We start from the raw sequence: 27,200 nt of genomic DNA, 5'->3' as shown, positions 1-27,200 counted from the left end.
ATGCAATATAAAATAATGAATGATATTTTGACTAAATCAATATTTAGTCATAAAGGCTTATTAGACTAAAAAAAATATACAAACTTATGTGGTTCAAAATAAAAGTATATGAATTTGACTCAATACAATAAAAATATAAAGATTTATTTAAATTTTTTTAGATATTATGCTTAAATCTTTTCCAACTAAATGTTTAACTAAAGAAGATCTATATAAGTGCATAAATACTGACTTTTATTTATCCTTAATTTCTTCTTCTTATTATTGAGAAAATTCAATAACTATAAATAAGAGAGAAAAAGGACAACAGAAAATGCTCTTTTGTTTTTCAACCGATAACAATTAATTTATCATAATAAAGAAAATAATAATAATAATAATAATCTTTCATCAAATATTCTTTTGGAGATTACAATTTTGTTTTGTGTTGCTTAATTTATGTTTCTCAGCCTTGCCCTAATTGATTTCATCGCCTTTCAAATAACCTTTGACATATTTTGAAAAAACTTTTTTAATTTTATATTATGTTATTTTTTTTTTGGTATCTTTTTAAGTGTTGTTTTGGTTTTACATTCTCAAACACGTGAAGGTAATATATTTCAGTTTATTTTCCTCATCCAAAGTATTTCTTTCATGAAACAATTTTTGTTTTTAATTATTAATAGTAATAATATTTATAATTTATTTGATCATTTGTATGCTATTTTACATTACTAATCAAATAATTAAATATACATAATTTTCACCATATGTACACGCATTTGATGATCGATAATAAATGTATGTCAATGTGTCTAATGATTTTTCACCATATACCAATTTTTGTTGTTTTATAATTTGTCTTAATATTAGGTTTCAGTCATTAACTTTAATACCAAAACGTCTAAAAACATTAATATTTTGTTATGGAAATATTACGTAAATATAAATTATCACACTAATATTTCCATAGTAATTTTATTTACTCCAATAAGTTACAATAAACCCGTGGGGCTCAACAATAGCAAGCAACGAGGATAAGAGAAATCAAGAAACTCTAAGCAAAATCACAAGTAATCCATAATGGTTCCTCAAAGTCACCTTTAAGTTTAACCCCAGCTTCATTTCCCAAACACAAACGCCCCATATCCAGCTCGCTCCAGGGGTGCCATGCTGGCGTCCCATTCTCAAACCCATTCCACGTCAGCCTCCTCAATCCACTCCCATCCAACCTCACCACATACAAATCCCCATATGGCTGGAACTGATTGGGCCACGACACCGGCTCAACAGTCACGCCTCCTATGTTTGTCGCGAACAGCAGCCACTCTCCATCCTGGCTAAAACATACGTGGTTAATTCTCTCCCTGTCCACGTCACTCGACCCCCTCGGTCCCGCCACGAAAATCCTCCTGAGATCAGAGCCATCCGGTTTAATCACGTAAATGCTGAAGGCATCAACTCTATCCGGATTATGCATGTTGGAAGAAAACGCTATGAGATCTCCGCTGGGGGACCAAGACGGCATCGTATCAATCCAAGGACCGTCGGTTAACTTCCGTATACCGCCGTTAAATTCACCGTTAACGGCGTCAAGTATGTAAAGATTCTTATGTCCAGAACGACCGGAACGGAACACGAGGGACTTTCCATCAGGGGAGCAAGACGGGAAGGCGTTATTCCCTGTATCTTCTCGCGTAAGCATCTTTACATCGCAAGGGATCTCTTCAAGATCACCGTTGAAATCAGACGGGTCAAATGTGATTCGTGCGACCTGCACCGTTGTTTTAACTGACTCGAATATCGGGCCTAGGGAAGTGTAAATCACGTGTTTCTCAGTGGGGCTCCACGAGTTATAAAATGCCGTACGGCCCTTGATCAAGGTCCATCGTTTCGAGCCGTTCGATTTGACAACTTTAATGCCGCCGCTTTCATCCAAAGTGGGATTTAAGGCTAGAAGATCACCGTCGGGAGAGAAGGAAGGGAATGATCCGTTGAGTCGCAGCATACGTAGATTTTTTAACGGAGACATGACTGGCTCGAGATGTGGAACCGTGGACTCACCCTGAGTCGACTCACCTCTGAACCTGTGGTACCCGAGGAATTCAGAGTTGAGGGAGACAAACGGGTTATAATGATGAAAACTCGGGTTGAGCAACTCAGTCACTTGGTGAAAAACCTTCGATTCGAGGTCGAAAACCTCGATATGTCTGTAATTCTTGCCGCGCCGCCTAGTGGCTACTGCGATTCGTTTTCCGTCATGGAATGCGGCCGCAGTGAAGCAGTGGAGACCAGGTGGAGTGACACGAAGAGGAAGGACTGGGAACCCAGAAAATTCAATAGGATTTTCCGGAAACTCGAGACGGAAAATGCTCCACCAGCCATCGTCGGCTTGGCGGTGAAAGAAAATGGTGGAGTCACCTGACCAAGTGGGCCAACCGCCTTTCTCACAAACAACAAAACGGTTATTCGGGTTGGATACTGGGAAAACAACTATATCCGTTTTGAGCTCGTGAAAATCACCTTCCCAAGGCCGAGAACCGTATGAGGCAACGGCTACAAATTTCCCAGATTTTGAAATAGCAGGACTGTAGTCAGCAACCCCGTAAGGAGACAACCTTGTAGTGTCTCTTTTACCGCGGAGCTCGGTTGAGTAAAGAGCGGACCAGCTCTTGAAAGGTTGATCAGGTTGTTCATGAGCTGAAATGAAGTAAAGGCGGTGGTTTTGGATGATGGGTCGATCGTGGAAGAGGCTGCTGGGGGCAGATGTGAGCTGCTCGGGCTTGGGTAGGTCCGGGTGGGTGAGGTAAATCCGAGGGGACCCCGATCGTTCAGAGATAAAGACGATGGATTGATCTTCGTTTATGAATTGAGCATTGAAGTTGATGGAAATACAGTCAGTAAGGCGATGTTCAGGGGTGGAGTTGGTGATGGGAGTTTGATTGAGATTGACGGTAAAGATGTCGAAGCCGTATTGTGGCCTCCCGACGGAGGTGAAAACGACGGTGCCTTTAGGATTCATTGAACTAGGTGTTGGATGAGTGGGAGTAGGAATGTAACCGTGAGAGTGTCTGGGTTCTTTGCTTTTAAAAATAAGGTGCGACCAAAAGTAAAGTGGGTGGCAGAGGAAATCGAAGGTGGTAGGTTGTTTGCGTATGAGATGACGCAGCATTGTTTATCCTCTTAGTCGTGTTTTTCACGTCCGCAAGTAATTTTAAGATGCACGTTAGAGTCAAGGCGATGAGGACATCTGTTTGTTTGACCTTTAAGGGCACTACTCTGAAATGAGAACATCAATGCTGGAGATGCTAGTCCACAAATTTTTACCAAGGCGCTTGGATGTTCCATTTTATTTTGTGTTTATAGTACCACAAAAAATTTAAAATCAACGAGGGTTCAATGGATTAAATTGTTAGTCTTGATAGTAAGAGTGGTTAATTTGTTAGAGTCTCTACTGAGTTCAAGCATCAGGACCTCATTGGTGTTATATTTTTTTCTAATTTAAGTGTTAGTAAAAAGCGTGAAGAAACTGTATATTACATTTTAATCTAAAAATTGGAACAAACTATATATTTTAACATTAAAAAGAAACGGTTACATTTTTCAGTAACCCTAGATGATAGAGTTGAAATCTAATAAATTAAGCTTAAAGACATCGGGATGTAGGCCTGCGACCTGTTACTGGCCATGCCTGACCTGAATTGAAAACAGTTGTTTTCCCATTCTTCTGGCGCCGTAGATGTGCTGCCATGGTGTTGTTAGCCAAACCTTCTGAGCTATGTTTAGGCTTTTGTTGGCTGGTGCTGGGACCAATGGGGAGAGGAGGAAAAGAAGAATCTTGCAAAGGGATATTTGATGCTTGCACAGGCCTGCGACTTGTTACTGGCCATGCCTGAGCTGAATTGAAAACATTTGTATTCCCATTCTTCTGGCGCCGTAGATGTGCTGCCATGGTGTTGTTAGCCAAACCTTCTGAACTATGTTTAAGCTTTTGTTGGCGGATGCTGGGACCAATGGGGAGAGGAGGAAAAGAAGAATCTTGCAAAGGGATATTTGATGCTTGCACAGGCCTGCGACTTGTTACTGGCCATGCCTGAGCTGAATTGAAAACATTTGTATTCCCATTCTTCTGGCGCCGTAGATGTGCTGCCATGGTGTTGTTAGCCAAACCTTCTGAACTATGTTTAAGCTTTTGTTGGCTGAGGCTGGGACCATTGGGGAGAGGAGGAAAAGAAGATTCTTGCCAAGGTACACCCCTGGAGCCTCCTCCCAATGCTTTAAGGTATCCTGCCGCTGAGTTAGAATCTGTTGAAGATAATAATTTACAAGGCTGAACAAGTGGGTCAGAGACCACCTGTGCAGTAGGTGATGCTGGCGGATCACTGGCAGTGTCCAAACTTGACTCAATGGCCATGGAAAGTTGATGGTCGTTATCAGACAGCTCACGCCGAAATGTTCGTCCCCTTCCACGACGATTATCTTCATTACTTTGACGATATTGAAAGTTTGTTGGTATCTGGAAAAAGTACAATTAATTAACAAAAGCACAAAAAGTAACCAACTTATCAATGGATATATATCAACGAATCAATTAGGGTAATTCAACTTATGAGAAGTCCAGTGATCAGATAGATTATACAAACCTGTAGAGCAGCATTACGCTTGCACGAGACATGCGACCTCTATGTTCCATTGTATTATGCCCCTGAAAGAACAAAAATGAAATACATAAGAACAGTATATGAGAAAAGGAAAACTTGAGCTATACTAGGACATAATCAAACAATCAAAAAGAATATACTATGCACATAATTTATATGCTCGAAGAAGTCATCTTTAGTTCAGCTTCAGAATGAAAGACAATAAACTTTTTGACAAGGCAAGCCTCATCCTCACATAGGTAATGATCTCGGCGAAAATGAATCTGTGGCAGACAATTTCCAAAATGACATTTGACTTTAACTTTAAGAGGAGAAAAAAAAGGTAAAAAAAAGGCAAAGAAATATAGGAGTCATCTTGCCTCAAGGTCATCATAATTCTTGTAATATTCATACTGTCCTGGATGCTGCTGCCTGCATTGAACATTGAACAAGCAAAAGTAAGCCCACTTGCTTTAAGGTGTATTGCAAAAATCTATATCAAGAATAGCCTGAGTACCTTTGACATATATGACATGTATAGTGCTCTGTGGACATGTGAGAGTATAACTCATTATCCCCGTAGAATGGGGTCTTGCAGGATTCACACATTGGATGCCCCATGAAGCCACCTCTCTCACTCTCAGTTCCATCCACTTCAGAATCACCCGTGTTTATATGTTGGTTTAACTGTGCTCTAGTATATAGCTTTTGTTCACAGATAAACACCTACATCATCCAAAGGAAACCAGTGAGCTAATGATGCATACAGACAGCTTTTATTGATGTACAAACAAACGATGCTTCAAAAAGAGACATGGGTTTACAGTTTTAACTAAACAGAATGGTCGTATTTTCATTCGACCAACCTTACCTTCCGTCCTTCCAAACACAGGCCGCACATAACCAATCTATGTCGATGAAACAAATGACCCTTCAACTGTTCAATGTTCCTAAACTTTCCCTGTCTCTTCGCCCCCTGCGCTTCCATCTTGTCACATACACTACAAGAAAGTCTGCACATTGCTTTGATTATCCTGTAGTGGTCAACATCATCGAAAAACGCTTGTGTATCCTCATGGTACCAATAAGTTCCCACCCGTCCTTCTCTCACTTCAGATGGCAATACAGAAAAGTCACTGATTATCCTTCTGTAATCCCCCAAAGCCTGGAACTAAACCAGACCACAAAGACTTTTATATATAACATATATATATATATATATATATATATATATATATATATATATATATATATAAAGTAACAGACAACTTAGGCTTGCCTTCATGATCGTTACACTCCAATAAAGATTTGAAAGAATTGGCTAATTAAATCAAACAAAACAATATCGAACGGTATAATTACAATGAAACTGAGATTGGCGACAAAAAGAAAGAGGAAAGCCCTAACCTTAGTGACGAATATGACGTTGGACTCAGTCTTGCAGATGCAGCAACGGCGATCGTTGCAGATGAAGCGTAGACGCACGACGCAGGTGGCGCACGCTTTCCGGTGACCACAGGCGCCGTAGGCAACCCATTCCAAATTGTCAGCGCACACCGCACAGCTGTCGTCCATCTCTGTTTCTTGATAATATTCTTAAAAAAAAAAAAAACCCTAACCGCTATACCGATCGATTGGAAATTAATCTACAGTGAAAATAATAAAGAGATGAAGATATAGTTATGTTTTCAACAGAAAGAATTAATTCAGATTTATACCCTATGATAACAATATTCCATATATCGCAAAAATGGTTTGGTTAAGGGAAAAAGAAAAAATTATAATTAGTTGATTAAAACCCTAAATCCGTTTTAGTAAATTTTCACTTCTATATTTTGTTCCAACAAAAAAATAAATATATATTATATATATGTGCTACTGTGCTTTTATAATTCATAAATTAAAATTGAGGAGAATTTTGATGTTGGCATGTTGCTATCAAATATCTGAAAATAAGTAGTGTTAATTTTTTTTTTTTGAAAATAATCAGTGTTAATTTTGAACACTAAAAAATTTAAATCGTTGAATTAACAATAATTCGTCAATCATACTTGATTGGATAAAGTGAGTCAATTGCTAAAAGAAAAGAATCACTAGTAATCCTCTAATGAAAGTTAATTCGATCCTTAATAATTAAACTAAGCAAGACTGTAGTAGATAAATTAGGAAGTCAACCTAATTGCAAAAACCAAGTAAGATTACAGTAGACCAGTAGCAGACTAGCGGTGCTTTGCGCAAGAAACATGAAAAGAGAAGAGAGAGGGACATTTATAATTTAAATGAGGATTGATATTGACCAAATATTTTTTGTCTACCGTTGATAAGCTTTATTTTCTGGTCATAATAAGGAAGCCAAGCGCCCAATGAAAATAATACTGCTTCAACAAATTATGTTAAAAAATATTATTTTTAGATTCATTAAAAAAAAATTATAATCTACGAAAACAGATTTGAGATTCAAAATTTTTCAAAACCTTAACAATTTTTTTACTTAGAAATTCTAAAAAAGCTCATTATTGAGATTTATTATTAAAGAACTTACATAAATTATGTGAGATCCAAAAAAACATAAATATAAAAATATAATCATATGAAAAGAACTTACCTAATTGGATTGAAAAACCTAAAAAAAAAATTAAACTGCAAATTTAGATACCAAGCATGCACTATGAGCTCTCTCTAAAACTAAAACACATAACAGTTTTCCTGTTTTTCTTTTTTGAACACTTTTACTGTTTTTCTTTGCTTTTCTTCCCTAATTCTTTTCCTTTTGTTCCTAATTCTTTTCCATCTCTATTGCTGCTTGGTTATATTTATAATCAATGTGTTCTATTCCTTCTTAAATTAGTTTCTTGAGTGTTTAGATTTCCCAATTCATTTCATATTAGGATTGGTGCCACATATTCATATTTTTTTATATATATTTATCTCTTTTTATTTTTTATTTTTTAAAAAAATTCAATAGACACCTTGGATAAAATAGTATGTCTACATTATGTTCTTATTATGTAATTTTTATTTTATTTTTGTTATCTTTTTAAGTGTTGCCTTGGTTTTACATTCCAAAGCACGTGAAGGTAATATATTTAAGTTTATTTTCGTCAATCAAAGTATTTCTTTCATGTAATAATTTTTGTTTCTAATTATTAATAGTAATAATACTTATAGTTTATTTGATCATTTGTATATTATTTTGCCGTTACTGTTTCAAATTTATCTACTACTACTCAAAGAATTAAATATACATATTTTTCACCATATGGACATGCATTTGATGATCGATAATAAATGTACCTCAATGTGTTTAATGATTTTTCACCATATACTAATTTTTGTTGTTTTATAATATGTCTTAATATTAGGTTTCAGTCATTAACTTTAATACCAAAACGTCTAAAAACATTAATTTTTTATATGTAAATATAAATTATCATACTAATATTTCCTCAGTAATTTTATTTCCTCCAATTGGTCACAATAAACCCGCGGCCGCAGGGGTCAATAACAGCAAACAACGAGGTTAAAAGAAATCCAGAAACTCTAATCAAAATCACAAGCAATCCACAATGGTTCCTCAAAGTCACCTTTAAGTTTAACCCCAACGTCCCCTATCCAGCTCGCTCCAAGGGTGCCACGCTGGCGTCCCATTCTCATACCCATTCCACGTCACCACATACAAATCCCCATATGGCTGGAACTGATTGGGCCACGACACCGGCTCAACTGTCACGCCTCCTATGTTTGTCGCGAATGGCAGCTACTCTCCATCGTGGCTAAACACACACGTGGTTAATCCTGTCCCTGTCCACGTCACTCGACTCCTTCGGGCCCCGTTAAGTAATTTTAAGATGACATGTTAGCATCAAGACGATGAGAACATCTGTTTGTTTGACCTTTAAGAGCACTAATCAGAAACGAGAACATCCATGTTGGACATGCTGGCTAGTCCACAAATTTTTACCGAGACGCTTGGATTTTCCATTATATTTTGTGTTTTTAACACCACAAAAAATTTAAATTTAACGAGGTTCAATCGTTTAAATTGTTAGTCTCTATTGAGTCCAATCATTATGACCTCATTGGTGTTATATATATATTTTAATGCAAGTCTAATTAAAAAGCGTGAAGAGACTGTATATTACGTTTTAATCTAAAAATTGAAACAAACTATATATTTTAACATTAAAAAGAAACAGTTACATTTTTCAGATATTGTGTTTCATTTAGATGATTGATTTGAAATAAATTAAGCTTACAATAATCAGGGGATGTAGCTCAAATGGTAGAGCGCTCGCTTTGCATGCGAGAGGCACGGGGTTCGATCCCCCGCATCTCCACTCATACGGTTTTATACCACATTGTAATCTAATCGCTGAACTAAGTTGAGAGGCAATGAGTGACTGTTTTCATTTGCCCTGCTCAATATAAATCTACTAATTAGCTATAACCCTTTGGAAGAATCGAATCTGCCCAATAGGCCGAGAGCAAGTCATCCTAATCAATTAAACCTTTTTATGAGGAACACTGAAACATCAACCACCTAAACCTTCACCAGCTTAGATGGCAACGATCTTTGGCAGGTTCAACAAAAAGAAAAACTGTTCAAATTGATCACAAGTTCTACTGCATAATATTCTAAAAGAATAGGATGCCCATAAATTCAGTACAACAATAAACTTTAACAAAATTGCTGTTTTTAGTTGTACAAACAAATATGGGGAGAAGAAAAAAGGGGAGAAAACCAAAACCATGGCATCTTAGAAATGACAAACATGTCTGGCAATCAATAAATGGTTTTCTGGAGAGATGGTTGCTGGAACATACTTAACAAGCTGAGTTACTAATCCGTGTTCCTTGACCCACATCAACCTTCCCATATCAATTATCTGCTTGCACATAAAACCTAACTTTGCCCTCTCAATAGCTTTCATATTCCTTGCCATGCCTTCGACTCCATTTGCATCCCCACTATATTCTTCCTTTTCACTGCCACTGCCACAAGGGAAAATGAATGTGCTTTAGAAAAAAAGGGTATGAAAAAATTATAAAATGCCCTTTTTCTTGATAATCCTGAATGTTAAAAAAGGTAGAAACATATTCACATTCAGATTCCAAAGAAATGGCACAAAGAAAGCATCTATATAAATAGAGGTTTGTCCCAATTACATTGAATCTGGATGCAATGTGAAATCAGTAACATCAGAAAGATCTGAACCATGATCAGCATCTACTGCCCAGCTGGTAAACCATGTAATTGCATGGAATTCTTCCTTACTGATTCCCAAATGGGTTAAATATTTTTTATCTGTAGGGATGCCCGAGTTAAAAAGTTAGCTTAGATGGGAAAGATACAAATGAATCTGATTATAGATGTTATATAGGTGTAAGGCAAAAATTTTGATTACTTATATAGTGCTTCCATTGGCAAAGATGGTGGCAGCATGTTGCTACTGCCAGACCTCTCAGGTGACAATTACCTCTGCATCGGTCATCATTCCTTTGATTTGCCAGGCAACATCTGAGTGTCAGATCTGCAGGGAAAAGTTTCAACAGAAAGAGAGATAGTAAAGGACGCTTTGTGCCGGTAAGTTTTGACTTGGATCATATACAACAATCATTAGTGAGGCTCACAGTCAAGTTTATGAGAAACAGAAGATATAAATTACCAGTTGCAGGGCCACAGAGATGTTTGCCAATAGCTACATAAGGAAGTCCTTGCAATGACTCAACAGCATTCAAGTTCAAATCCTCGACTGCAAAAGGAAAACTTTGTGATCTGATAACAGAGTAAAGGGTAATGAAGTTGAGCAAACTTACAAATTGCTATAAATAAAACATGCTTTCTCCCTCCTTTCCTCTTTTTTTTGTTCACTTATGAATATCAGAATTTCTATAGAGGGGAGGCCAAAGTAAAATAATTAACATTTTAAATTTATGCAAGCTTAGCACATCGCAAAACTCAGAAAAATGCTTCACAATATTGAATGCAATTAAAGAATAAAAAATAATAATAATAACTAGTAATCTAGATAACAAATTATAGCAAAACAAAAACAAGAACACAAGCATTGGAGATCTAATGGAGAAGTTGCAAAAATCATCTCCAAATACAAAGTTCCGAAAAACCTTACTGTCAATTCTCAAACGCTCTAATATCAAGCTCTCTTTCTGTCGCAAAGACCGATCAGCCTAGAAACACCATTGGCATAATGTAACCAATAAAAGCAAATTATAATTAATGAAGGTTCAAAGAGCACAGAAACACATCCAGATTAGATCACATGAAACTAAACTATATAAAATCATTGAAATACTACATATTTAATCTGAGTTCAACCAACCTTCAGCTTGTATGACTTTCTCTCAACTAGAAATACCCTTCCAATACCATAGCAATCTGCAAGCATTTGTGTCAAGTATCCCCTCCCTGCTCCAAACTCAACCACTGCAGGAACACCATTGCTATCTTCAACTTGCTCCACCTCCGCACCTCCACACTGTTCCTTGCCATCGGAACTTTCCAAAACCCCAAATTCTTCCAGGTTCCCAAGAATTGAGGCCTGTTGCATAACATGCTTCTCTTGAAATGGTAATTTCCTGTCAAGAATCAACCCATGTTAGAAACCAATAAACTCACAGACAAAACAACATGAGCAATTCAGCTTACAATACCTGTCTACTTCTCTCTTAATCCATATACCACAAGCTTCAGGTATCTTATAGGAGTCTTTAATATCCTTACAAATTTGAGCATGAACTGACTCGATCTTTCTAATTAGGTCGAAGAATTGGGATATGTTCAAGCTATAAAGAGCATTTCTTTTCATTTCAGAGGTAACATTATCAAAAGACCCTGAAGTGGGTATTAACGTTTCCGGTTCCTTTTGTTCATCGTCTTTGCCAGCATTAACACCCTTTTGGTAGAAAGGTTGGGTGCTCAAAGATTGAACTTGTTTAAGTAATGGGCATCTCTTTACATGTCCTTCCAGATTTTCCTGAAGCACAGAGCTACGAAGTAAAGCCAAAAAAAAAAAAAAAGAGTTAAAAGTTTTTCAGTGGAATCAGGAAGTACTGGGGAGAGAGAGAGAAAGAGAGAGGGAATTACTGGGAAGGGTCAATCGGACATGGGATCCACTGGCCAGCGGTCCTCGGAGTGTGATTACCACAAAACCTTGAAACAGTTTGATTATAAAATATCACAGAAATTTAAAGATATTAACAGAAGAAAAGAAAGAGGGAAAGAGAGAGAGAAAACTTACGAGGAATTGTGAAGAGGGGCATTTGCACAGAATCTGTTCTTTTTAGGAAGCCAGAATTTGCAGCGATTCTCCATTTATTGTTAATGGATCACCGGCGACCACTCTAAGCCCTAGAGCCCTTTCTTTTGTTTATTTTCCACTTCTTTTATTCATTCGGATTAAGCAGAATGCAACTATCAACTATGCACGCCTGCGCTGCTCGGCAGTGTGTTTCAGAGTCGAAACCGCTCGCAATCCAATATTCCAATGCTTATGCTCGTTACTCTTATAAGTTTATTTTACCAGTTCAATTAGCATAACACACTAGTAACACAAAAAGGATGTCTTTTTCCTGTTTTTTCCCCATAAAACTTAGACATTACTTTTTCTTTTTAAAATAATAGACATTAAATTATACGTAACAAGTTAATTAAAAATAGTATCTACCTACAAAATTTAATCAATATTTATTTAATGGTGAAATAATAAAATTTTTTACTCAAATAAAGTATCAAAATATACTCAAATTTGTATACTTGGTTTACATAACAAGGTTTTTCAATTTATCGGTTTTTATTTTTAAATTTAATTTTAATCTGATCATTTGAAATAAAATTCCATGAACTTAACCTTAAAAATCTTAAGTTGCAGCCTGCCTACAGCCATGATCCGCGGTTCCTTCTAGCGCTAAAGTAAAGTAGGAAATTCACATTTGTGATCAAACAAATGGTGTTGGCTGCAAATTCAACATTCTCCAGAAAAACAGGTTTCAAAATTGTCAAAAAAATAAAAATAAAAATTCAGCCACTACCCTGGGTTGCCATTTGGCATTCATAGAACAAACAAAACAGATATACATGCAGCTATTTTAATTGCCAGACAAGTAAAATAAACATTACTAGTATATGCCAGTGCGGCAGACGAATCCAGGCCATCCATTTCATTATCAAGGATTTACAGCTCAAAAACAGCAAGAAGGAAAACCAAAACTACCTTCACTTGCATGTTGCAATTGAAGTAGAAACTAGGACTTGTTCAGACTTGAATATGATGTTGATTTATTGAGGACAAGGACCCAACTCGGTATTGTGGGGTTATCCTCATCTGCTGCCATTTATGTAAGGTTGAAATTTGAAACTTTCTCAGGGAAACATTCTTCCTCTCCACTCAGAGTCGTTGTTTTTGTACAAAGTCCAAGGGAACTGAACCTCAAATAATATATAGTATTAATGCCTGGAAGGGGTCAAGAAAAAGAGATGAGAGACCGTTGCTGCTAAACGTTCTATGAAAGATGCTGGTGCCGGGTTAGAATTGATCAAAATAAGAAAACTTCAGCTTGAAGCCACGCTCTCAAGCTTACAGCCACACACGCTTTGGGGTTCCAAAAGTTATACCAACTCTACCTTCTTTACTTACATCTCCTCCTATAAATACTCTCACTGGATCAGCTTGTTCTTCCATCTCCACTTTCATATAACTGTTAACTTGCATAAAGCTACCAGGATCGTTCACCTGATTCTCTGCCTTAAGCTTCTTCTAATTTGCTTCCAAGCAACTTTTTCATTGATAAGTACTACTATTTCTTCTACTATATATCTGGTACAATGAGTTTTTTGTGCACAAAGTTTGGCATTATTGCCCTGGTCTCTTTCATGTTTTTCTGTTCACTGTTCTCCACAAAGGCTTCTGCATCAGCAGCATCTTTGAAGGTGGGCTTCTATAAAGGAAGCTGTCCATCTGCTGAGACAATTGTGAGAAAAGCTGTAAATGAAGCTGTGTCGCGTAATCCTGGCATAGCTGCTGGACTCATCAGAATGTATTTCCATGACTGCTTTGTGAGGGTATGCTCATTTTTCAACAATCTCTAGTAAGTTATACTGTCTTTTTGGATAATATTTCTTCCTCCTCTAACTGAATGCAACTCCTTTTGTGTGTAATTCAGGGTTGTGATGCTTCCGTTCTTCCAAAATCCACACCTGGAAACCTAGCAGAGATGGACCATCCCGCTAACAATCCAAGTTTACGAGGTTTCGAGGTTATTGATGAAGCCAAAGCCCAAATCGAGGCACTATGTCCAGGAACCGTGTCATGTGCAGACATTCTTGCATTCGCTGCCCGTGACAGCACCTACAAAACTGGAGGAATTTACTACGCCATTCCAGCTGGACGCCGAGATGGCCGTGTCTCTATCAGTGATGAAGTGACACAAAATCTTCCCTCTCCTTCTTTCAACGCAGAACAAAATTCTCAAAGGTTCACAAGAAAAGGAATGTCGGTCGATGAGATGGTGACTTTATCAGGGGCACATTCCATTGGTGTCTCACATTGCTCTTCATTCTCTAACCGCCTCTACTCTTTCAATGCCACTCATGCTCAAGATCCTTCTCTGGATCCTAACTACGCAGCTTTTCTGAAAACAAAATGCCCACCCCCACCGACTGCTGGGGCTGGTAGAGATCCAACGACAGTTGCACTTGACATGGTGACGCCCAATCGCCTGGACAACAAGTACTACAGTGAACTGAGGCGTCGTCGTGGTTTACTGACATCCGACCAGACGCTGATGGACAGCTCTTTGACCTCAAGAATGGTGTTGAACAATAAGAGGGACAGTGCACTGTGGGCTAAAAAGTTTGCCAAGGCAATGGTGCACCTGGGATCCCTTGATGTTCTCACAGGGGCACAAGGTGAAATCAGGAGAATTTGCTGCGTGGCGAACTGATCTTAGCCGAAATTATTTTCCCCGTCTTGTTTGGTTTCATTTTTGTTTCCCATACTCCTTTCTTAAGTCTTTCATACTCGAAAATGTTTTGTGTTGTTTCAATTACTTATGAAACATTCCAAGGGATGGGTAAATCATTTCTCTCATAAACTCTTTCAATGGAATCAATGATCGTTGTTTATATATTTATTCGCGTTCCTAATGTCACAGTTTCTGCATGGTACTATATCAGATTTCTCTATTTACTTTTTATGTATATCATGTTAACATCTATCGTAAAGCAGTTGTAGTTTTATTTTTGGTGGTACAAGGTTGCAACATATATATGTACACAAGCGAATTATAATTATAGTTTCATCATAGACAGTTGAATTTGCTCTTTATCTAATTTCATCAATCAACACCAAAGTTAAGAAAAAGGTGCAAATTTAGTTTTGTTTGGCTTATGACAAGTTAAAAACTAAAACAAAAATAATAAAATTAATAATAATATATAAATATAGAAAACATTTTTCGTTCACAAAAATTATTATTTCTGTTAGTATATTCGAACTGCTTTTAGTCATTAAAAAATAAAATTGAAAAAAGAAAATATTTACATTAGGCTTGGGCTCCCATATATCTCCGGCCCAAATGGTAATCTAAAGCCCGAAGCCAAGATACCATGGGCAATTTAGGTACTTTCAATCCCTGCCCCCACTCCCACAAAACCCTAATCCCACCCTTTTTTCTCCATATGAAAACCCTCATTCATCTCCCATTTTGAAGCCCTAGCCGAAACCCCCTCGTCTACTTTCTCTGCATCTTCAGCCAACGCAAAGATGCAGATCTTCGTCAAAACCCTAACGGGGAAGACCATAACCCTAGAGGTCGAATCCTCTGACACCATCGACAATGTCAAAGCCAAGATCCAGGACAAGGAAGGAATCCCACCGGATCAGCAACGTCTCATCTTCGCCGGCAAGCAGCTCGAAGACGGCCGCACCTTAGCCGACTACAATATTCAGAAGGAATCCACCCTTCACCTCGTCCTCCGTCTCAGGGGTGGCGCCAAGAAGAGGAAGAAGAAGACCTACACCAAGCCCAAGAAAATCAAGCACAAGAAGAAGAAGGTCAAGCTCGCGGTCCTCCAGTTTTACAAGGTGGATGAATCCGGGAAGGTTCAGAGGTTGAGGAAAGAGTGCCCTAATGCGGAGTGTGGGGCCGGAACGTTCATGGCTAACCATTTTGATAGGCACTATTGCGGTAAGTGTGGGCTCACTTACGTTTACCAGAAGGCCGGTGGGGATTGAGTAGGGTTCGACTTCTGTTCGGCTCGTGATAAAAATGGATCTATAGTTTTTAAGTATGAGTTTTAGGATTTTTATTTTCAATAATCGTTGGACTTTTTATTTTTGTGTTATTGTTTATTATGTTACAATACTTTCGATATGATTTTGGAGTTTTGGATCATTAATTTAGCTGTTTGAAACAAATTATGCGGTTTTCTACTTATTTATGTCTGGTGGATGACTGATGTGGTTCTTTTATTCATGTTTCTACCTTTATGAATGGTTGTTTGTGCTCTGGTGAATAGATGTATGCTTGAAATATGAAACTTCAAAAAGCCATGGACCATTTGAATCTTTATTCAAGGTTATATTAATATTTCCTACCTTTGAATGTTTAACCACTGTAAGTGTTATTATTGGATTAGAATTCTTCTGTTAAACAAATTGTTGATTGAAGTTCTTTTTTGGGACCCAGACTGTTGTTTGCTTTATATGCCTGGCATAAAATATGGATTTAGTTCCTTTGTACAATAGAGCAGAGTGGATCTCTGAGCATTGGAAAGGGGTTTTTTTATTATGGAGAGGGTTGAGTGACTCGAGTCTTGTCTGATAAAAATGAAGTGACAGAAAAGGGGTTATTTTTAACCAATCACTTAAAGCTATATAAAACATTACTGGAGTTATGGTTGTGTTCTTCATTTCATAATTTTGATCTAAATCATCTAGAAAACCCGGCATTCCATTGTAGAATCTGTTTTCACTCTTTTAGTTGTCTATATATTGAAGATACTTCTCATTACATACTGGTTGATGCGGTGGTAAATTCTGCATTACTGTTCCAAGGAAAACAAAATATCTCCACTTAGAACTATTTTGAAACCTTCCAGAGATGCTTGTTGAGGTTATGGAATGATAGAAGGTATCACCTGTCTTATACATGTTATAAGGTATCCTTCATGTGCATGAATCTGCAATTTTTTGATGGTGTTTTATGAAATTGTTGCAGAGTGTTCTATTGGTCCTTGTCTGTTAATTATGGGGAGCACGAGAGTGAAACCGGTTGGGAAAATGGGTGGTGTTGAAGTTTTCCTCTTTCCGTAATTGGCTTTCTATCCACCTCAAGAGTTTCACAGAGGTGGAAGTGGAATGGAATCCACTGTCGATTGAATTGAGTTTAAGGCTTTAAGCACATGAGAATCAGATTATATATGCTTTGTTTTATCCTGCCCTAGTTGTGGGAGGCCTCCTCCATGGTTCAATAAGCTTCAATGGGCTTCTCTTGACAGTTTTAAGTGGCCCAAACTAGCCTTTTTGGTGAGATGATGTCTCATTGTCTCTTATCATCACAATTTAAGTAAAGCAAGGAATTAGAAATCGAGTTATACACTGAATATGGCGGCCTATGCCCTTCACGATTGTTTGTTGCTAATTGCAGAAAGTTTGCTTTGCATCCTTCGACATCCAATGAAGAAAAATGATTTCCTTACTCTGCATACTTACTGTGTTAAATTATCATTATCCATAGATTTTAACTTCCCTACCATTTGCTAGATGCAAACAGATAATAGAACCCTTGTAAAAAATAAAGTAATATACTAAACATATCAAATAAGCCCAAAAAAATAAGGGGTATATAATTTGATTTTGGTAGGAATGCTGCAGTACTTGTCCAAGTGTTAAAATTATGTAACAAAAGGTGTATAAACCACAATCTGTGGAGGGAATGGAAGCAAAACCCCCGTCTTCATATACACAAGCATACAATCAAAACAGATTACCACATCCAAAAGCAGTGGATTTGAAATAAATAAAGAAAGAAACTAGTACGAGTACGACCTCACAAAAGCATGAGGGAACAATCTTGGGAGAATCGAATTTTTGGCTTTTACAATCAGTGCATATATCCCATAGCAGGGGATGTGAACCACAGCCAGGGCAAAGTACCTGTACAATGCATTGCATCCATCATATTCTTATATTAAGTGATTTACAGTCGAAAACGGGGATGGGATATAAACTGTGTTAGCCGCTTACCATAAAGGAGCCCATGGGGTATCAAGCTCGAGGAAAGGATATGGCCACCTAGTTTAGTACGAGCAGATGTTACTAGTTGTTTAACCAGAACTTAGAGAGACAAGAAGGCAGTGCAGAATCGAGAAAAGATCTATGCTTACCATGTAAAACCGCAGGCATGAAGGACCCACTGGAAAACAACATACAAACAGCTCCACTGAACAAAATATGCAAGCCGGAACCAAGGAAATGGCTGACACAAAGGATGAGACCTAATTAATATTAACCCGTGGAAGCAGTAACTCATAAAGGAAATCCATAAATTATCTATGTTCCCTCTTCCTTCATTTTTCTTTCATTTTTTCTCCCTTTTTTCGTCTTCTAACTCCCCTCTCTTGACTCATTTAAAGATATCCAACATTGTGGCTGAGCACTAATTGTGTTATGAGAAACAAGTAGAATTTATATGAATTTACTGTAGAAATGAACAGCTTTTAAGAAAAGGATTTCCCTTAGTGCTGCAATACTTACAAGGCTATTGAGAACGGTATCTAATATAAGAAAAACAGCGTTCAAAGTGTGCATGCAGCCCATTAACTGTCAGAAAGAAATAAACAAGAATCAGTGAACATTCTGGTAATTCACCATCCATTCTAGGATTCCAGCATGATTTATAACATCATATAAGCCAGTAGTGCTTAGAGGCTTGCAAATAAAACTTAGTGGCAAGCATAATTCTTACTTATCGATTGATAGTTTTTTCCACAAGTCTGTGAATGAGTAAGGAGAGGTGGTAACTGGAAAGAAAGCATTCTAACATAATTTTAATCATGTTGCCATATGAACCACTGGTTGAATCCAATTGCAGTCATTAAAAATTTGTGGTGATGATGTTTCATATATAAACCAAAAGGGAAACAAGGGAAGGTTATTAGAAAAAAAAATTTGCAGGAGAGAAAGAAAAACATGCAGAATATGCATGATGGTACCAATCACATAGCATTGAGCAGCAGTCTGTAAGGAAACACAACACTCAACAAGCATTTTCAGGTAGCAGAAAAGTAGTATGAAACAGTTTAGTTTCTACCATGTAACTGTCCTTTGTGACATTTAATTCAATGATTCCGCAGGAAAATTTATTTGAAGAACTTTAAGAAGGGGACAGGAGAATAGTAGTCAATAAAACATTGTACAAGATTCATAGTATAGATAACTGAACACAACTGAGACATAAACTTTGTCAAGCTCTCTTGTGTAAGTGCAGTCAACTCTAATGATACTATTATGGAAGATGCATGAAGCATTTTTGACTAAAGGCCAGTCAAAATTCATCTTTCAACAAGCTTAGCAGGAACTGAATAAACAAAGCAGATGCCAATAACCTTTCCATCAAATTAAGACTTTTCCATAAATGTAGCATAGACAGTTTATATGAAGTAAATCTCACCATGTTCAGTCCAAGGTGTGAGTTTGATAAAAATGGAACAATAATACACCAAAATACGATGTCTGTCAGGATGACAGCACCTCCACAAGTCTGCAATGAAGCGAGAGTAAGGAATCAGTTGTCTGCAAGGAAAGAAAGACAATAGTCCAGTATTAATGGTCTCGAGGCTCAAGCCATTGGCGTTAAGGCATGATGCTCAGAACACTTAATATAGCTGTGATATTCTGTCTTTGATCAGTGTTGCTTCGAAGTTTTTGGTAATCATTTTGTAAAAATGAAAGGGATAAACATCATATTAAAACACAACTCATTGAAGTGTTAGCTGGACCTGAATGACGCATTGCACGTGAGAGATGGGAGAACTTGAGCTATAATAAGCTTTTAGGATGGACAGAAAAGTTGGATATCTTCATGACTGACCTGATATATAGTTTGCATAAGATATCCCCAAAACCCTGCCCTTTGTTGAAACTCCTCCTGAGCATAGTGACTCTGCAACTTGATTTTATCCCTGACATCTTTTTCCTGATAATTTACAGAGTTTGCAGTCGTACCCTCTTCGAAATCTCTTTTCAGAAATTCATCCCTTGCACCATTTTCAGGAAGAGGGGTACTTAAGCACACCCAACATCCATAAGCAGATATGACAGTCCCCAGCTACACAGAGAAAGGGCATATCTTAAAGAGGGGCTACTTCAACAAAAAGAATGTAGTTTAATCAACAGAGAAAAAGGTATGTAATTTTGTATTATTGAAATCACGTTATATGTATCTGTTCATACATGAAACAGAGCTTGCGTTTTAAAAAAAAGAAAAAAAGAGAGAGAGAAGCTACAATAAAAGAATATTACTACTAGGAGAAGATAACGGTAGAAATGGGATTTAAATTCGTTACATACCGCAAAATAGACCAAAACCAATGCAAATGTCCACCTGCAGAGTTGTTGCATCATAGATTAGGTATCAGAAACACTCATTTCTCTACTAAAGACAAAAGGATTTAACATCATGAAAGGTGGAAAAATTATAACAAAAAAGTTCAACATAGAATGAAGGAAAATATCTAGAACATTAATCCAACAATATGACAGCACGTGATTATTTATTTTTCTTTTCCTTCAATCTTATTAGCAAATGCCAAGTATAGTAAGTAAAAACTAAGAAGTATGAAAAACAAAAACATGAGAGAGGGATTGGATATAATCTTACTGAGTGTAGAAATAGAAAGCAAAAGCTCCATCCAAGGCAACAATCTCATACAGTATCCGACCCAAGCATACAAAAGCAAAAGCTCTATAACATAGAAGCCAGCAGGGGTTGAGCTTTCTCCACTGTGGCTTCCAAAAATCATCGAAGAATAATGGGTCTGTTTTAACTTTCTTGATGACATATGAAGCTAAAACAGATGGGGCTACGATGATAAATGCACACACTGGAACTTGCCATCTAAACCAGTACCCGAGACCTTCATCGTCCGAATTAGACATTTCTCACTGGATTAAGGGAAGTAAAGAATTGGGTCTTGGGTGAAAGTTAGGAATATGAGAAAAAGAAATGGAGTTTGTTGATCAGAGTTTTCCCAGTTTTTCCTCTCTCGGGGAAGAATGGTTGCTTTGTTGGCGGTCAAAGGTAAAAAGGTAGTTATGGAAGTTGACTTGGGCAGGCTCCGAATTTAGCTGGGGTGGGCATTGTTGAATGTTTTAAGGAGTCAACCCACGCTCATGTTCATTTGTTTCCGACTTTCTGGCCCATGGGATTGGACCCTAAGAAATGGAAATGTAGCATTGGGTTTTGGGCCTTTTGGCATGGTTGTCAACTTTTCTCATTGTTCTTTATCGTTGAAAATTGAATTTCTTACTAGTGATTACAGGTATCACCCAATTACCTACTCGGTAGTCCAATTTCTTCTCCAAAGATAACTAAATTTAAACAATTTGGGTTTTATATGGTGAACAAAAAATAATAATAAAAAGAAAAAGAATTCTCATTATTATTTTCTCAAGTGATCACAAGACTATTAGTTGCTCACCAAATGGTCCCACCCTATATGGTAACCAGTAATGTTTTATGTGAATGCTTGTTATTCAATCTATGGCAAGAAACTCCCTTCCCATAATAAGCTATAATTTTAAAATGTTTCCTTGTGATCTAATCAATTACCTCAAATGAAATTCACTAATATTGATGACTGAAATGGCTAAATATGCATAGAAATACAAAGGGAAAGATACACAAATGTGTGGAATCAAACATGAAGAAACTTACTCAGTGTAGTAAACGAAGATGGTTGCATCCCATTCGACTATGTCCCACGACAAGAATCCGGCCATGACTGCAAGTGAAACAAAACGAGTCAACACTAGCCATCCTGGGTGCACCCCTTTCCAACAACTGGTCCATAGCTGGTTGGAGCCAACATGAGCCCTTGGTGTGGCACGAACGAACCCATCAGCATCCGGTCGGGCCGCTAACAGACTCTCGTATACGCTGTTGTCCTCGCATCTAGACGCAGCTTCCTTTCTCCATAGCACCCATAAGGACCCAATGAAGGCCGCCACCACAATGCCAAAACAAATGAAATCATACCAATATACTACAAGGGCCATGGTTTGGACTAAGGCTGCTGGAATCTTGCCCTTTTGCAATGCAAGGCGATTGATGTCAAAGTTTCAGGGGAGAAGGGCGTCTAATGATCATCATTGGTGTAAGATCTCGAAGACTAGAACTTTGTTTTGTTGAGTAGAGATTTGGCTGTTGAACTGGATACACGAATGGTAGTTTTGACTGTTTGGTTTGAGTCTTTTGAATCACGTTTACGGTGAAGCCTTTTTTATTATTTTTTCAAAGAAAAAAAAAGAATAGTTCAATTTGACAGCAAGGGGAATCTGGTCGGTAAATATATATATATAAAAGTTAAAGGAAAATCCCAAATAGGGTTCGGACGATTTTCGTTGAAAATTCTAGTTTGCTCAAGAAACCTGACATGGTCCGTCTGTTTCTTTCTGATGATCAAATTTTTTTGGTACCCGCCAATTTTATCCGATTATAGTCTCTTAGATTTGAGCGAACAAAGGCTAGGCATTTTTGCCTATAATTATATACATCTCAGGGAAGTTCCATCTTTGAAGAAAATTATACCAGTAAAATCCATTGAAGTGAAGCCTGATCAGTTGATTCTACTGGCATTAGCTAGACCAAAACTCAAAAAATTCCTGAAGGAGAAAACTGACTTAACATATATGTATATGTATATTTATTTCTCCGGCGAATGTGCTATCTTCTCGTGCTAATAATGCATAGTATTTTTTTAAGTTGAGTATAATATTTTTATTAACAAAGCATGTGTGTCTGATTGTTACACTGTACTTGGATGCCTATTTAGTATTTTAAGCATGATTTGGTTGAAAATTTGGATTAAACTTCTGCTGCTAATCTTAGCATGAACTAGCATGCCTCCTTATAGACTATAGATTTAATTATGTTTAATATAAACTTAATTCAGAAGCAATTTTAGAAGTTGTTACTTGTAGACTTTCTGTGCAAAAGCATCTTCCTCCTTGCAAACCATTATTACCACCAGGAAAGTTAAATAAAGTTTGGGAAATAAACAGAAGAAAAGAAAATACAGGAAAAGCAAAACAATAAAGACAGAAAAACTTCGAAAGCCATATCGTGGATCCTTAAATTACTTTTTAATGGTAGATGTATAGAGAGAAATTATAACATTATGGTGTGGCCTTTTTTATTGGTCAATAAATGCACAGTGGCAGAAGAATAGGAGCTTGCGATCGTTTGAGCAGCATAAAGGAAAGCACTGGCCGGAAACCAATTAAGAGTTTTTCTCTTCTGGTATTTCACCACATGAAGAGCTGTCACCGAATTCATGTGCTAGTCTTCTTGGCTTCAGCTTCAAGTTTCTGTTATCCTTTCTGGCACTAATTAAATTGTTGGTTATTGTCTTAATATCGCAGCCAAAGCTGCGAGATAGTTAACAGCAAGCCTTAATATGCACTATGACTCCTCCCACATTTCAGTAAGGATTTTTGACTTTTACTAGTCAAAAGATTCAGTGATGAGGGAAGATTCAAACGTCAGAATTTTCTTGGTGTTTCATATTCTCGAATATTTTTGAGTGGAAAGGGGAAAAAAAAAAAGCAAGTATTCGAGTATAGAAAGAGTGTATATTTGTTCTTTTGATGCATATTGTCCTTTACCACGAAATACAGGGCTGAAAATCAGAAAATGAAACACGGGAAGAGTGGAGAAAGCTTGAGAGTTGAGACATTGGCAGACAAGACTGATGGATTTGACAAGTTAAAAATAGAAAAATATAACATTGCTGATTATAAGGAAAATGCACATGGAATGTGCTGGTAACAGGGTTTGACTCGCAAAAGGAAGCTTTGCTTATAAAAGTTCACAGAGAAGCAGACTTAAATGCCAATCTATTTCAAATATTGGCTTCGATACTATGACAACCATTAATTTGTAAGTGCTGAAAAACTGTGATTAACCACTGTAAAACCTCCATCAACTGCCAAGTTTTGCCCGCTGATGTAAGTGGATTCATCAGAAGCAAGAAACAATACAGCCTCTGCAATGTGCCTAGCCTTCAACACAATACCTTTCAAGTTGCTCACTGAACAACTATTGGCCTCCACTTCACTTGGTTTCCAATTGTAACTATTACAAGCAAGAGGTGTAGCAACTCCATATGGAGAAACGCAATTGACTCTGATCCCATAAGCCCCTAGCTCGCTGCAAGTTGCTCGGACAAGGCCTACTATGGCATGTTTTGATGTAGTATAACCATGCGGACCGGTCCCTCCTAGGGAAGATGATACACTTGCAGTGCATATGATGGATCCACGGATATTTCTTGCCACCATTGTACGAGCAGCATGCTTGATCGTGGCAGCGACACCTCGAACATTTGTGGCTATGGTGTTGTCAAAGCCATCCATGTCAAGTTCTAAGATTCCAGTTAGCGGGCCGAGGATACCAGCATTGCTGAACAAAATGTCCAGCTTTCCAAATTTCTCCACCGTGTAACTCACCGTTTCCTCAACCTGCTTCTCATCTCTTACATCGCAGTGGTGGTAACTAACCTTGTCTAGGCCTAATGATGCAGCAACTTGATTCCCCAGATCATCCTGGACATCAGCAATAACAACAAAAGCCCCATGTTCTGCAAATAATCTCACCGTCTCTTCACCAATCCCACTGGCTGCACCTGTGATAAGTGCTACCTTACCTTCCAACCTAGAAAATCTCATACATAAGAAATGTTAATCTATAAATGTGTTTGCAGCATTGGAGAAGACAATTAAGAGTTGGGAATTTTTTGAGATGCAATACCAGGAGAAAGAATGTCAATTCACACAGGCAGATCTAACAAAGAATTAAACAAAAATAAACTTACCTTGGCTTAGACATTTGAGAAGTCTCTTTGTGAGCCTGCTCAAACTTTTAAATAAGACCCTCGGATCTGATGTTTATCTGACCTCGTGATCTTGCCTATTTATAAGATTTACCAGACTGCGGAAGTCGATCAGGTCAGGATTATGCTTTTGTACTAACTGTAAGGTCCTATTGATTGTTTGTGCATGATAAAGATTAACATACCAGTGCATTTTAAAAAATAACTCTTATGTTTTTAAAAATAATTTTTTTTATAATTTTAATTTTTTTTAATCAAGTTGGACAAAATTATCCTTAATAAAATTATACGTCATGATGTTTACACGTCATATACAAAAACATGTTACACGTCATAGTTAAGTTATTACATGTCATGTATAAAAATATGTGACACGTCATGGTTAAGTTGTTACACGCCATGTACAAAAACATGTGATATGGCATGGTTAGGTTGTTACATGCCATGTACAAAAACATGTGACACGCTATGGTTAGGTTGTTACACGTCATGAACAAAAATATGTGACATGTCATGGTTAGGTTGTTACACGCCATATTGAAAAAAAATATTATTGTTACACGCCATGTTAAAAAAATATTATTATTACACACCATATTCCAAAACATTTTATTACACTTTAATACTTAAAATGTTGTTGTTACTTACGAATCAAAATTTCAAATCTTCTCAACTTTCTTCATTTCTTTTTGTTTTTTTGACAATTTGACACTGATTGAAGTGTTTCTAATATATTTTCATAAATCAAAACACAAATTTTCTTATCTAAAACACCTATTTCGACTAAAAATAAAAAAAAAAATTCCTTTGAAAATCTTGATTTATAAATTTCAAAATTTTGAGTTTATTGGTGTCTAAATCCTAAATTGATCCAATTAAAAGCTATTTCAAACATCTGTGATCATTTCTACCATTTTAGTTTTATCCAAAATACTTAAAAATCAAAATTTTCAAATAGTCATCCACCCAAGCACGTCAAAACCATTGCTTGATGTCTTGAAAGCTCAAGAAAGAGAAATCTGAAAATGCGAGAAAGAGAAATCGGAGCATAGCAGACGAATGCCGAAGGAAGAAATCCATAAAATTAAAGAGAGTGGGATAGTGAGAGAGAGAAATCGAAAGCACAAATGAGGAGAAATTGTGATGAATGGTTTAATTTATTTGAAATAGTTTTAAGAGTATTTTTGTCAAGTCATGGCTAAATATGGCTTAAAACAGTTAAATTTATTTTGATGGTTATATTTGAAATAGAGAAAATTGTGAGAAATAACCTTCCTCATAAACTAAATTCAAAAATATTATTTTTTATAATTTTAACTATTTTCAACCAATTTTTAGCATGAGTTGACAACAATACCCTTCAAACAATTTCAGACAAGTTAAAATGATTTCAGTTTTCTCTATCTCGTCATCCAGACAAAAATTTTAAAATTAAATCTTTATTTCTCTCTGGTCAAATACCGTCTATCTCACCATCCAGATATGGCATCAAGTTCTTTCTTATTTTGTTTTATTTTTTTAGATGGTGGATCTTGGGGTTTTCAAAGACGATGAACAACGATTTTGCTCTTCTATAATGATTGCAAGTAGTATGATGAATTTGGTAATTAGATGCTTTCTGGTGATGTCTTGTTTTGAAACGTGTGCTGCAATAAAAATGTCTATGTTGATGAGTTGGATTAGATTGGTTAAGATGATGGGCTCAGGGAGAAGAAACAGCTAGAGTATGTTTGATGGGTTTTATGGTGGTTCACGATTTTATTGTGTTTGGGATTGGAATGATTGTTAAGCATGTTTGCTAGGGATTTTGATTTTTTTTATGGGATTTTGAATTGAAATTGTTCAAGAAATATTTTGTAAATTGAGTATATTTTGTTTTTGCATAAAGGAAGTGAGCAAGGCCCTCATGATAGGGATTTATTTTGTCTTACTTTAGAGAGTTATGGAGTTTTGTAACCTATCTTTTATGAAATGCACAATTTCATGGTTTAGCAAAAAAAAAAATATGTGTTTTTGGTTCTTGAGTTTATTATTTTATTAATAAAATCTCAAAGTTAAAGGAGTTAAAATTGATTAGACTGATTTTTAAGTACTGCGAGGCTGATTTTTAGGCATTACGTGACTCAATTACTGCGTGATTGATTTTTAGACATTACGTGATTAGTTTTAGGCATTGCATGACTGATTTTTAAGTAATGCCTAAGTTACACAATGCCTTACTAACTAGTCACGCAATGCCTTACTAACAAGTCACGCAATGCCTATCAATTAGTCACGTAATGTCTTATCAAAAACTAGTCACGCAATATTTAAAAACTAGTAACGTAATTTTCAAAAATTATCAAAACTATTAAATTTCATTTAACAAGATCAACAACTTCAAATGATAAACCATATTCCATTTAACAACATAATTAACGAATATGCCTACTTGACAAATAATACTCAAA

The 27,200-nt window shown here is 36.7% G+C and overlaps 6 protein-coding genes, 1 non-coding gene and 1 pseudogene across 11 annotated transcripts; 3 read left to right on the top strand and 5 right to left on the bottom strand.

Annotated features, from left to right (window-relative positions):
* Positions 1-929: 929 nt before the first annotated feature.
* On the bottom strand, positions 930-3,135 carry LOC18613779 (tolB protein-like protein). The gene has a single exon (XM_018114077.2). It carries the CDS (start codon positions 2,999-3,001, stop codon positions 1,037-1,039), a length of 1,965 nt encoding a protein of 654 aa, XP_017969566.2. The 5' UTR covers positions 3,002-3,135; the 3' UTR covers positions 930-1,036.
* A 365-nt stretch (positions 3,136-3,500) lies between these two features.
* Positions 3,501-6,399, bottom strand: LOC108661428 (uncharacterized; annotated as a pseudogene). Its single transcript, XR_016026557.1, has 7 exons — positions 6,027-6,399; positions 5,491-5,790; positions 5,137-5,345; positions 5,000-5,051; positions 4,813-4,903; positions 4,623-4,683; positions 3,501-4,495 (listed from the first exon to the last, which is right to left on the bottom strand). The product of XR_016026557.1 is annotated as an uncharacterized LOC108661428 (transcript).
* Positions 6,400-8,883: 2,484 nt separating this feature from the next.
* Positions 8,884-8,956, top strand: TRNAA-UGC (transfer RNA alanine (anticodon UGC)). The gene has a single exon. It is a non-coding gene; the product is annotated as a tRNA-Ala (tRNA).
* A 128-nt stretch (positions 8,957-9,084) lies between these two features.
* Positions 9,085-12,154, bottom strand: LOC18613778 (methyltransferase). 3 transcript variants are annotated; one of them, XM_007051177.3, is made up of 9 exons: positions 11,879-12,154; positions 11,725-11,790; positions 11,292-11,627; positions 10,961-11,216; positions 10,751-10,808; positions 10,286-10,372; positions 10,097-10,150; positions 9,786-9,924; positions 9,085-9,611 (listed from the first exon to the last, which is right to left on the bottom strand). In XM_007051177.3, exons 1-9 carry the CDS (start codon positions 11,950-11,952, stop codon positions 9,377-9,379), a joined length of 1,305 nt encoding a protein of 434 aa, XP_007051239.3. In that variant the 5' UTR covers positions 11,953-12,154; the 3' UTR covers positions 9,085-9,376. The 3 variants fall into 3 exon arrangements, with proteins under 3 accessions (XP_007051239.3, XP_007051237.3, XP_007051238.3); XM_007051175.3 differs by having other exon boundaries at positions 10,025-10,150; positions 11,879-12,152; XM_007051176.3 differs by lacking the exon at positions 11,725-11,790 and having other exon boundaries at positions 10,025-10,150; positions 11,879-12,153.
* A 1,152-nt stretch (positions 12,155-13,306) lies between these two features.
* LOC18613777 (peroxidase 5-like) lies at positions 13,307-14,762 on the top strand. The gene is made up of 2 exons (XM_088803121.1): positions 13,307-13,698; positions 13,800-14,762. Exons 1-2 carry the CDS (start codon positions 13,462-13,464, stop codon positions 14,577-14,579), a joined length of 1,017 nt encoding a protein of 338 aa, XP_088659247.1. The 5' UTR covers positions 13,307-13,461; the 3' UTR covers positions 14,580-14,762.
* Positions 14,763-15,303: 541 nt separating this feature from the next.
* Positions 15,304-16,054, top strand: LOC18613776 (ubiquitin-ribosomal protein eS31 fusion protein-like). Its single transcript, XM_018121307.2, has one exon. It carries the CDS (start codon positions 15,401-15,403, stop codon positions 15,869-15,871), a length of 471 nt encoding a protein of 156 aa, XP_017976796.1. The 5' UTR covers positions 15,304-15,400; the 3' UTR covers positions 15,872-16,054.
* A 1,405-nt stretch (positions 16,055-17,459) lies between these two features.
* Positions 17,460-22,068, bottom strand: LOC18613775 (protein rolling protein). 2 transcript variants are annotated; one of them, XM_007051171.3, is made up of 8 exons: positions 21,576-22,068; positions 20,210-20,243; positions 19,731-19,967; positions 19,311-19,400; positions 18,395-18,460; positions 18,025-18,116; positions 17,885-17,932; positions 17,460-17,794 (listed from the first exon to the last, which is right to left on the bottom strand). In XM_007051171.3, exons 1-8 carry the CDS (start codon positions 21,914-21,916, stop codon positions 17,671-17,673), a joined length of 1,032 nt encoding a protein of 343 aa, XP_007051233.3. In that variant the 5' UTR covers positions 21,917-22,068; the 3' UTR covers positions 17,460-17,670. The 2 variants fall into 2 exon arrangements, with proteins under 2 accessions (XP_007051233.3, XP_017969830.2); XM_018114341.2 differs by lacking the exon at positions 21,576-22,068 and adding an exon at positions 20,520-20,934.
* Positions 22,069-23,692: 1,624 nt separating this feature from the next.
* Positions 23,693-24,838, bottom strand: LOC18613774 (short-chain dehydrogenase reductase 3b-like). The gene is made up of 2 exons (XM_018120212.2): positions 24,733-24,838; positions 23,693-24,572 (listed from the first exon to the last, which is right to left on the bottom strand). Exons 1-2 carry the CDS (start codon positions 24,744-24,746, stop codon positions 23,792-23,794), a joined length of 795 nt encoding a protein of 264 aa, XP_017975701.2. The 5' UTR covers positions 24,747-24,838; the 3' UTR covers positions 23,693-23,791.
* Positions 24,839-27,200: the final 2,362 nt, after the last annotated feature.

This window comes from Theobroma cacao, chromosome 1 (assembly GCF_053813885.1).
Source record: "Theobroma cacao isolate CCN51 chromosome 1, ASM5381388v1, whole genome shotgun sequence".
Classification (NCBI taxonomy): Eukaryota; Viridiplantae; Streptophyta; class Magnoliopsida; order Malvales; family Malvaceae; genus Theobroma; species Theobroma cacao.
The sequence above is the reverse complement of the archived record's forward strand: the minus strand, read 5'-3'. Positions and strand labels throughout refer to the sequence as shown.